General features: G+C 36.8%; 1 protein-coding gene across 3 annotated transcripts in view; it reads left to right on the plus strand.

The window, feature by feature from the left end:
- LOC126973588 (uncharacterized) overlaps positions 1 to 12,260 on the plus strand; it is an 86,714-nt gene that overhangs the window by 59,454 nt on the left and 15,000 nt on the right. For all 3 annotated transcript variants that reach the window (XM_050820911.1, XM_050820914.1, XM_050820912.1), the window contains 6 exons: positions 583 to 658; positions 1,095 to 1,178; positions 3,782 to 3,815; positions 6,636 to 6,804; positions 9,605 to 9,700; positions 11,689 to 11,801. In XM_050820911.1, coding sequence (XP_050676868.1) covers positions 583 to 658; positions 1,095 to 1,178; positions 3,782 to 3,815; positions 6,636 to 6,804; positions 9,605 to 9,700; positions 11,689 to 11,801 — 572 coding nt within the window. The remainder of the gene's footprint in view (positions 1 to 582; positions 659 to 1,094; positions 1,179 to 3,781; positions 3,816 to 6,635; positions 6,805 to 9,604; positions 9,701 to 11,688; positions 11,802 to 12,260) is intronic.

Here is a 12,260-nt window from a genome sequence, read left to right on the forward strand (position 1 = left end):
TTATTGAGTCAATTTTTTATTGGCATTCTATGAATAGGTACTAATTCATTGAATTGTTAATTGGCATTCTATAAATACTTATTTATTGAGTCAATTTTTTATTGGCATTCTATAAATACTTATTTATTGAGTCAATTTTTTATTGGCATTCTATGAATAGGTACTAATTCATTGAATTGTTAATTGGCATTCTATAAATACTTATTTATTCAGTCAATTTTTTATTGGCATTCTATGAATAGGTACTAATTCATTGAATTGTTAATTGGCATTCTATAAATACTTATTTATTCAGTCAATTTTTTATTGGCATTCTATGAATAGGTACTAATTCATTGAATTGTTAATTGGCATTCTATAAATACTTATTTATTGAGTCAATTTTTTATTGGCATTCTATGAATAGGTACTAATTCATTGAATTGTTAATTGGCATTCTATAAATAGTTACTTATTCAATCAATTGTTTATTGTCATGGGGTACAAATAAAACGTATCACTGGATTGATATTATTTAATCTGCTGCTGCTGGAATATTTGAAAAAAAAAACGAGTAAATAATAATTGAGGTTTTGTTGACAGGAGGACCACCACCGCTGATCAAACTGCCAACTCGCGAGACGAAAGCCAGTCCATTGAAGAGAGACCACTCGGACACGTGAGTTAATAAATTGTTTTAAATTACAATGATTAATCCGCGTGGTTTTTTTCTCGTTTAGGAAGTTGTTTACTGTTTGTATACTTGGCATCACTAGCATAGTCGAGGATCGATTGAATGTAAATAACTATTTATTTCTTTTTGACTGCTTTTAAACATAAAAAGCAGTAGCATACTTTGACCAGATCGTCGGTCCATCTTGTGGGGGCCCTACCAACACTACGTCTTCCGGCACGTGGTCGCCATTCGAGCACTTTACTGCCATCTGTCCGTCGAACTATGTGCCCTGCCCACTGCCACTTCAGCTTCGCAATCATTTGAAAGGCATTTAGTTTCTCAAAATTGATTCCTTTAGAATTATTTTTGAGGTCTCTTCAAACGCGTAAACTCTTTTAATTTTTTTTTTTAATTAACTAGTATAATTATTGTTTCGCAGTGAGAGTCAAAGCCCCAAACGTCAAAGGCTAACGAGCGCCACAGAGCACACGGACGACGACTCGTCAGTGCACACGATCAAAACGTAAGTGACTGTGACCTGTTGATGAGTCAGTAGACACCAGAGGAGGAGACTTGAAGGCCTCTTCAAAATCAAATAAATTTTATTCAAATACCCCCTTATTCATAATGGTCCGCTAACTTTAAACAGCCGCTAAGGAGTGTTTTTTCTCATTCTGACTTAGGTCAATAAAAGAAGACAGAGTGAGAATTAGCAATGCTTTAAGTTAGCAGACTTTTTTTTATGAAAATAAGCGACAAGACGAGCAGGACGTTCAGCTGATGGTGATTGATACGCCCTGCCAATTACAATTCAGTTCCACTCAGGATTCTTGAAAAACCCCAATAATTCTGAATGGCACTATAACTGTGCTCGTCACCTTGAGACATAAGATGTTAAGTCTTATTTACCCAGTAATTTCACTAGCTACGGTCTTCAGAACGAAACACAGGAATGCTTACACATTACTGCTTCACGGCAGAAATAGCCGCAGTTGTGGTATCCATAATCTAGCCAGCTAAGGAGCCTCCCACTGGTAAACTAGGCGTAGACGGTAGACTATTTTGAATGAGGGGGTAAGGCTTCAATTAAGCGCTATTGAATCGTCACTATATTTTTTTTAAATTACTGAATCTACCATATGTTCGAAAAAAGTAGAGCTCGTGAAAAGAACATACAAGAAACTCAACGGCCACACTTTTAATTAAAAATTTACATTGGCTGTAATATACAAATAAAATTAGAAAAAGAAAATTGTATGAACGATGCGAGATTCGAATCCACGATCTCCGGCGTTCCGTGCCGGTGCTCTAACCAAATGAGCTTACCGTTCGAGTACCGCCTCGTTATAAAATTCTGTTTGGTTTGTTCAACTCTCAAGTTGTGGCTTCATCTACAGGATTTGATAACCTGCTCAACCCCAATATTTGCATATTAGGAAATTGACTTGAGATGTCGCTCTTGTAAATCTTTTATTTATTAAATTTTTTTAAAAGTGATAATCCTAGAAGTGAGGATTAAAAAAAACGTTATAAAACTGTGTAAATATAAATTATCGTATATTTGATGCATCAACGTTTAGAGTTTGAATTCATTGTTTGTGTAAGGATGCTTCGTGAACATGATGGTCGTGATTACTGTCATAATTATTATTATTATTATTTTTTTTTATGATAATAAGCGACGAGACGAGCAGGACGTTCAGCTGATGGTAATTGATACGCCATGCCTATTACAACGCAGTGCCGCTCAGAATTCTCAAAAAACCCAAAAATTCTGAGCGGCACTACAATTGCGCTCGTCACCTTGAGACATAAGATGTTAAGCCTCATTTGCCCAGTAATTTCACTAGCTACGGCGCCCTTCGGACCGAAACACAGTAATGCTTACACATTACTGCTTCAGGGCAGAAATAGGCGCCGTTGTGGTACCCATAATCTAGCCGGCTTCCTGTGCAAAGGAGCCTCCCACTGGTTGTAATCACATTGAACAAATACAATGATTTATTAACTATAACAGGTCGACCTGACCTCGTAAGACAGTATTGAATAAAAAAAATCAATACTACGAATAATCGTGGCACATCTATACTAATATTATAAAGCTACAGTGTTTGTTTGTTTGTTTGTTTGTTTGAACGCGCTAAACTCTGGTACTACTGGTCCGATTTGAAAGATTCTTTCAGTGTTGGGTAGTCCATTTATCGAGGAAGGCTATAGGCTATGTTTTTTTTTTCAAAATTAGGGATCCGTAATAAAATTGCTATTTTGTAACACAAGGTGTAAAATCGAAAACCTATTTTTGCGTGCGCTGCAAAAACTATTGACAATAGAACAAAATGATGTACAGGCTATAATATAGGCAATATTTTATTACTTATAAAACTATCGCGTGAATTATACTTTATATGGCAAAACAACGTTTGCCGGGTCAGCTATAGTACATAATTTAATTTGGGACAGTCAACTTCCGGACATCTGGTTGACAGTAACTTTGGAACAGCCCGTACAAAGATAAGGGGCCAATGAGAAACGATGGATTGGGCGATGTATATGCTTCTACAATATGATCCCAGGAAATGTACAAAACAAATGTGTTACGAAATTTAAAAGAATTGTTAAAAAACGTTTGTGTGGGAAAGGTTACTATAGCATAAACGATTTTCTTAATTTATTGAAGTAGGCGTTGCTTTTGACGAGACTCTTTTTTTTTTTTTTTGAGTCTCGTGCCATATTTTGGCGAGACAACACGTCCTGAGGATGCCTCGTGTAGAGGCGAAACACGTGTCGAATTGTTTAAAGACAAATATTGGCGGAATTAACACTAAAGAAAACTCAAATCATTTGTATGATTTTCTTAATGACACCACGGACTGGGATTAAAGCGAACACCCTCAGGCTCTTTAATTATAAATGTTTATAGTACGATATTACACTGTAATCCATATTTTATATAAAAAAAAAGCCCGCTGAGTTTCTTGCGCCCATTCTTCTCAGGTCTGAGGCAGTCTCTTTTGAATGGGTGGTAGTTTTTGACGTTCAATAAGTGATTTTAAATCCTATTTTGAATAAAGATATTTGAATTTGAAACGGAATGTTGGTACTAATAATTGTTTTATAATATTTCAGGGAACGGGACCAGGAATGGCGGCATGGCAACTTAGTAAGTGTATCTAACATTATTTAAACGTAACTTGGGGAGAAAAGCTGCTGGAACAACGTATTTTTTTATTATTAATATAAGGGACGAGTTGAGCAGGAAGTTCAGCTGAGATGGTAATTGATAAGCCCTACCCATTGTTATGGGTTATATTGCATTTTTATGCAATGCCGCACAGGATTCTTGAAAAACTCGAAAATTCTGAGCGGCACTACAATTGCGCCCGTCACCTTGAGACATAAGATGTTAAGTCTCATGTGCACAGTAATTTCACTAGCTACGGCGCCCTTCAGACCGAAACACAGTAATGCTTACACATTACTGCTTCACGGCAGAAATAGGCGCCGTTGTGGTACCCATAATCTAGCCGGCATCCTGTGCAAAGGAGCCTCCGACTGTCGTATTTGTAATACAAAATAGTATGTGCAAGTCGTGCGCCGTTGTCGATTACCCAAAAATGTAAAAAAAATGGTAATCGACAATTTGTCGCACAATATACTATTAGACCAAAATATATGGACGATGCTGGAGTCGAACCCGTGCCTCTCGGGTTCCGTCCGAGCGCTCTTACCAATTAAGCTCACTGTTGCGAGTGACGCATCGACCATAAATCTTGTTATGCCTTGTTCAACTCTCAGGTTTTGACTCCATCTACAGGATCTATTTTACAGTCGATAACCTGCTCAAGTCTAATAATTGTATATTTGGAAATTGACATGAAACAAAAAAGATAATAACCGTAACTCTAGATTATGGGTACCATAACGGCGCCTATTTCTGCCGTGAAGCAATAATGTGTAAGTATTACTGCGTTTCGGCCTGAAGGGCGTCGTAGCTAGTGTAATTATTGTAATTATTGAGCAAATGAGCCTTAACATCTTATGTCTCAAGGCGACGAGCGCAGTTGTAGTGCCGCTCAGAATTTTTAGGTTTTTCAATAACCCTGAGCGGCACTGCATTGTAATGGGCAGGGCGTATCAATTGCCAACAGCTGAACGTCCTGATCGTCTCGCCCCTTATTTTCATAAAAAAAAATGTCGGTTTCGAATCCCGGTAGGTGCAAGCATTTGTATGATGTTAATGTCCCTTTAAATTTGAACCAAACTGTTCTCAGTTTAATTTTCGAAAACTGCGGAAAACAGTTTTGGGGACAGTTGGTCTCCTTAGCTTACTCCTGTCTTTATTTCAAATTGATCTCCCAAGGATTCCAATGGTATTTATAGCTTTACTGTTGGTATAGATGGGTTAAAGAAGAAAAATAGAAACATTCTGTGCTGGGACACAGTACAAGCGAAACATCAACGGACAAAGTTTTAAAACAAATATTTCAAAGAGTTTCCCGTCCATATTATATATTAAAAACAAATATTTCATCACAAAATATTTATAAAAAAAATAATTAGAGATGGGTACCGGCTCTACCAGAGTCGGAGAATCCCTCCCCGAGCACTCTAGCTCGGGCTGCCTTTCATATTCTGGGGAGGGCACAGAACCGCGCATGATTCCTGCCGCCGAATTCCACCTTCGCACGACACGCCACAAGTTAGGATATCATCCCCACCATCTGGATGTGTGGCGGTCCTCTACAGTGCGGTTTTCAAGGAGCTTTCTTCCACGTACTACAAAGCTGTGGAATGAACTTCCTTGTGCGGTGTTTCCGGGACGATGCGAGATGGGTACACCTTCAAAAAAAGCGCGTACATCTTCCCTAAAGGCCGGCAACGCTCCTGTGATTTCTCTGGTGTTGCAAGAGATTGTGGGCGGCGGTGATCACTTAACAACAGGTGACCCTCGTACGCTCATTTGTCCTCCTATTCCATAAAAAAAAAAACATTTTCCAAAAAAAATATTTCAAAACATAATTTAACAAAAACACTTTCAGCAAAACACCGTATATATATAACACTGAACTTTTCACTAAATCCATTCCTCGAAAGATTAATTTATACCTTTTTACTTTACATAGTTTCTCTTTTTTGTGATTATTTAGTTTTATTATGAGCTTTTTACGCGTGACACACAGGTTAGACAGTTACTTAGTTCAGACACAGTGTTAACTAGCTTTTAAGTAAAACATGTATTATTATTCTTACATTGTATTTTTAATAATCTCTTAATAATGTCATAAATTGAAAATTGAATTCATTTTCAGTTGATAATAATACACAGCACTCATGTTGCACAATACGTCAGATGTATAGCTACAGGTATACCGCTATAAGCATTTCGGTGACGCGAACTCACGAGATATCACCCATCCCAAAAGTATCTAACTATATATATTTACTTATTTAACCAAAAAGTGCCAAACGTGGCTTAAGAAGTTTTTACTTCAAAAATGTATACAATTTTAAATTACCGAGCTTAATGTATATTAGTTAATATATTGTGTACAATACTATAATACTAACAACAACATTATACTATAATACTAATATCATACGCAACTATAAAAATAAATTCAAAACTTACGGAAATATACATATATATATATTTACTATACATATGTACTTAAAATGCTATCCCTACTCTTCCACATGACATAAAATACATACACGTATTTAGTGTCATTCAAAAAAAAAATTATATCTAACTATACTTACCCCGAAGTGCCATGCCGTATCTAGTAGCTCTTAATGCATGTGTTGATCATTAAAAACATTAGTTTACGCGGTTTTTTCATTTCTACCCACTTTGTTTTGTATAGACTCGCAGTACTACGAATAAGATACCTACTGTTTATATTGTTTTCTCATGTAAGTGAATATGTTCTGTTCTTAATGAGAATAAAGTTCTTTAAACCATAACTATAATGTATCGAAGGATATAACGGCGGAGCGCGTGGTCGGCTGGGGTCCCGGAGATGGCGAAGGCGAGGGCGAAGACGGCGAGTGGTCCCGAGAGGCCTCCGACGACGAGTGGGTTGACCCGCCCGCCGACATCGGCTCCTTCCTCCACACGAAGCTGCGGGTCGACGGCGACAATAGCGCGGGTCAGTTTATACATCGCGGATTGTTTTGTACATTAAGATAGGATTTTACATGTAAATAATAATAATAAATTATTTATTGCCATACAAATCATTACAAATATAAAATGATCAATTAGGATACGCGATGAAACAAAAGGCTCAGCTTCACCTGACATTCATGGATTTATGTTTCCATGCAGCGCTGTTTTTCAGCCATCCCCTCCTCCCTAAGGTGTTGAGCGGGAGTGGATGTATTGTGGCTCCCCGATTACCTACTTAAGCTATATTTTTTTTTATAAAATGTAATAGAAAAAAAAAGTGTTCTGATTACCCTTGCAAGTGTATGTAAGTGTATGTGTGTGTTTGTGTGTGTTTTACATGTATATTATAAAAACTAGACGATCTGGTCAAGATCGCCGGAGTAGTTTGGATGAGGGCAGCGCAGGGCCGATCGTAATGAAAGCTATTGTATGAACCGGGTATAGACTTTTGTTAAATAATTTAATGGTACCTAAAAGTTATTTTTATAGCGGTAAGCTAATTGCAATTATTATGAACTTGAAACTTCTCTATGTAATGAGTGTCGTTAGGAACTATTTTGGCTAGTGTAAAAGGTATTATTTATCATATCTTTATGTAATTAAAATAGCCGTATCTTTATATAAATAAACTAGCTAACCCGACAGACGGTGTTCTGTAGATAATGAAAAAAATACTGTTACATACGCATTTGCCAATAATAAAACATCAAGGAATATTTCGTAAAAAATGCTCCCTGTTGTTATAATGAAATTGTTTCACAGCGGAACTGTCAAACCGTGCGTCACTCTCATAGACAATATGTCCATACAAAACGCATATTGATAATAAAAATAATTATGGATACCAAATTGAAATAAAAACTATCCTATCTCTCAAGTTGGACTAAAATGCACTCCATGAAGTAATCCCCATTAAAATCCGTTCATTAGTTTAGGTGTCCATCGCGGACAAACAACGTGTAACGTAATTTATATATATTAAGATAAATTATTTTGTACCCAGAGGTTTAATTTACATCGGGGATTGTTTTATACATATATACTAGTGATTTATTTCTTGGCATAACTCTAGATTCCAAATTACAATGCGGCCCCCATATTGAAGGATTGGCGAACAGACTTAGTTCTGCAGCATACGCGGTTAAAAAGATTAGACAATTAACTGACATAGATACGGCGCGACTAGTATACTTTAGTTATTTCCATAGTATTATGTCCTATGGTATATTGCTATGGGGCAACGCTGCCGATATTAATACAATATTTGTGCTGCAGAAGAGGGCCATTTATAACCTAGGTCCTAAAGTATCATTGAGAGCTAAATTCAAAGAAATTACATCTTGACTGTTGCTTCTCAACATATTCTTGATAATGTAATGTATGTTCATGGGCACATAAGTGAATTTGCCAGAAACTGTCATAACCATAATGTTAACACCAGGAACAGATATAAACTGATGATGCCCACTACTCGGATAAGTCGAGTTAGTAAGTCCTTTGTGGGGCGATGTATATGCTTTTACATCAAGATCACAGAAAATGTTCAAAACAAAAGAATACCGTTATTCAAAAGAATTGGTAAAAAACGTTTGTGTGGTAAAGGTTACTATAACATAAATGACTTTCTTAATGATACCACAGATTGGGAATGGAGTGACCGCCCTCAAGCAATTAAATAATAAGTTTAATTGTACAATATTACTTTGTAAACATATTTATTCGATGAAAAAACAAAGTCCGCTGAGTTTGTTGCGCCCATTCTTCTCCGTGGGTGGTAGTTTTTTTTGACTTTCAATAAGTGATGTCACATCCTATTTTGAATAAAAATATTTGAATTTGAATTTATACATACATACTTTTTCCAAGATTTCGTAGTTTCGTTTGTCATTCATAATATGCAGACTACTTGCAGGGGGTTCTTATAATGTTTCGTCGTGTCGATATTAACAGAAATCGAACTAATTAATTCCTTGCAACGCAGTGCTGCTCTGTGAACAGGTAGATGGCGTTGCGTAAAGACGTCGCTTCATTGTGTGTCTTCTACCGCATTTATGACGGGGAGTATTCCGAAGAGCTGTTTGATCTGATTCCTGCCATAGGATTCATGGCACGACACGGAACAAACTTAAATACCATACCACATCGACATACAGTACAGTACAATAGTGATCTTCAAATGGCGCCGAAAGTTGACGTATTTTAAAAAGCAACTATTTCATCTCCTACTGACAAAATTCCATAAAAGAATTATTTTCAGATGCTACCCTCAATTTACATCTTTAAATATAATTTTGCCTAATTTAATTACTCTTTACCAATTTCAATTATTTACATATAAATTTACTGTAATTGTGTTTAAATATATTTTTTGACTTGTTATTAATTATTATTTGCACGCCACAGCATGCGCTCAAGGAATGGAGAACTTTTATTGTGATTTGTAACATCTTTTGTGTACCCATGACTGCAAGTAAATGATCTTATCACCATCACATACACGCACACACACACACACACACACATCCTGTTTGTATAATATTTTTTTTTGTTACATTATATCTTTAAACTTAATTTGTGATCCCTAGTTTTTGGTACTGTTAATTTTTATTGATATGGAAGAGCGTGGCCTTCTGGCACAGGTGTTTCTCACTTAATAGAAGGTCACATCCACTATTATGTTTTGTCCCATTTTTGTTACTGAAATAAATATTTTTTATTTTCATCACTAAATATCGTATTGTGGACATTAGTGACGCCTGACGATGTTGTGTTGTTTCCAGATGAAGACTCGGACGACAGCGTGCCGATCGCCGCGTGTGCACAGGCATCTTCCTCCTCGTCCACCACTAGCGTCACACAACAAGACCCGCTCAAACGTACGTGCACGTCTTCAAATTAATTATTCACAGAATCAAAACTCAACTTGCTATCGGCTTCAGATTAGGCCTATCGCAGACGACAGACTATCCGTGATGCACTTTTAAGTCTGTGATAATAACACCTATACAATTATATATGCTGGTCACTCCACCTTCCCGGCCCATCTGGCTCGGTTGGGCATAGTGGAGAGTAGCTACTGCACCTTCTGCAGTAATTCTGTTGGTGATATCGAACATTTCATATTTAAATTTGAGTGCTTTTCGTTTGACAGATTGATTCTTGTCAGTGAAATAGTGCAAAAGCAATTGACAGTGCAAGATCCCTCCCGCCGCCTGAGTGATATGTTGAAAAATAGATCCTATTACGTGCCTCTATATAAATTCATCAAAAATGCAGTTGGGAAATTATAATAAACCGAATAAATATACTCAAGACTTGGCCTAAAGGGATATACCAGGCCATAAACTCCAAAAAAAAAAGAATTATATGCAGTAACGCATAGGACGCACAAAAAGTCTGTCACACAAAATATCCTCTATCTGACAGACCGCGCCACACTGCGCCGTACAAAATTGCGCCAAAAAAATATAACGTTCGCGTAAACAACGCGCTAACGAAGACAACGTTCACTTTAGTCTGTTGTCACTTGCTAACATAGATAATACACTATATACCAGAGATAGATGTGCCAATGATATTTTTATTATGTAAAAATCAGTGTACCCAGATGGCGTTATTTTTATTACGCCCGTAGCGTACCGGGTACCGACTACCGTCGATAGATAGCGCTCATTATGTTTATACTTTTTCTATTGTTGTAGACCGTACTGATTGCGTATTGAGATATCGATTAACATTGTAGTTTGTTCTTTATTTGAGATTGTGGGACCTTAAAAGTGTTCCACATGATAGGCAAGTCTTGTTTTAATAAGTAACGTAAGCGTGTTTTTGCTAACACTAACTCCATCTATCCATTTATCATGCATGTAAAATAATCGCAATCGTGATGAATTTGCAGCGTACCTAATAGAATAGATGGCAGCACTTTCAATGCAAATTTTTATCATATGCCAATGTAGGGAAGTTGCACCCCCCTGCTTGCTAGTGATTGACGTGTACCATGGCGCTAGACATCGATGTATCGATGTTGATACAAGAAATAGAAAACAGAGCAGCACTGTATGATACGTCTTTGGCAGAGTATCATGACAGAAATTTAAAATGAAAATTGTGGGATGGAGTGTGCAAGTTCATTTGGATATAGTTTTAGAACTGAATGTTTAATATGAAAAAGTCCCTTTAATAATCTTTCTGAAGGAATAGAATGATCTCAATCCGATCTTTTTTTATATCTCAAGTAGGAAATAATACACCGTTATCTAAGTAATTCCATCGCGCGTACATCCCTACAGTTCTGCCGACAGAATGACCGTAAGTGTACGTCGTGTGCGTTGAGTCTGTGTAATATCTGCCACAGACATTTTGTGCCCAATGCAGACTTTTTGTGTGCCGCAGACTCGATATCACAAAAAGTGTGCATGTGCGATAGGCCTTAGGGTTGAGGGTATTACTGATACAGCAGCAATAGATGGTTCTTAGCATGTCCGATCTTCACAGATGAAATTAACGGGTACTTCATATAAAATTCTCGTGTCATGGTGTTATACTTTGAACTCCTCCGAAACGGCTTGACCGATTCTCATGAAATTTTGAGCGCATATTGGGTAGGTCTGAGAATCGGACAACATCTATTTTTCATCCCCCTAAATTTAAGGGTGGTCCACACGAAATTATTTTTTTATTTTTTTGACATTTTTTTTTTTAATTTGTTTGATTATGAGTCAGCATTAAGAAATACATACAACTTCAAATTTTCACCCATCCACGATCAACAGTTTCTTTTGTGTCGCGATTTTAATATCGGCAATACAACGTTTGCTGGGTTAGCTAGTGATATTATAAATGTGACTGTGTTTTCCCACAGCCGTGAAGAGTTTAGGCGTGACCGACCCTCGGTTCAACGACGTGGTGAAGTTGAACGACTACTTGCGCAACGGGAGGAGACCGCAGTTCTGGGAGGAGCACTATGTTAAGAGGGTGAGTTTATACACGACACGAGTCGAAACATGGAAACAGAGGCGACTTTTATACATTTATATTTTTATTTATTTATTTATTCAATTCAAATTCAAATATTTTTATTCAAAATAGGATTTATAATCACTTATTGAACGTCAAAATCTACCACCCATTCAAAAGAGACTGCCTCAGACCTGAGAAGAATGGGCGCAAGAAACTCAGCGAGCTTTTTTTTTATATAAAATATGGATTACAATGTAATATCGTACAAAAAACATTTATTATTAAAGAGCCTGAGGGTGTTCGCTTTAATCCCAGTCCGTGGTGTCATTAAGAAAATCGTTTATGCTATAATAATCTTTCCCACACAAACGTTTTTTAACAATTCTTTTAAATTTCGTAACACATTTGTTTTGTACATTTTCTGGGATCATATTGTAGAAGCATATACATCGCCCAACAAAAGACTTACTAACT

Source organism: Leptidea sinapis, chromosome 29 (genome assembly GCF_905404315.1).
Source record: "Leptidea sinapis chromosome 29, ilLepSina1.1, whole genome shotgun sequence".
In the NCBI taxonomy this organism is placed as follows: Eukaryota; Metazoa; Arthropoda; class Insecta; order Lepidoptera; family Pieridae; genus Leptidea; species Leptidea sinapis.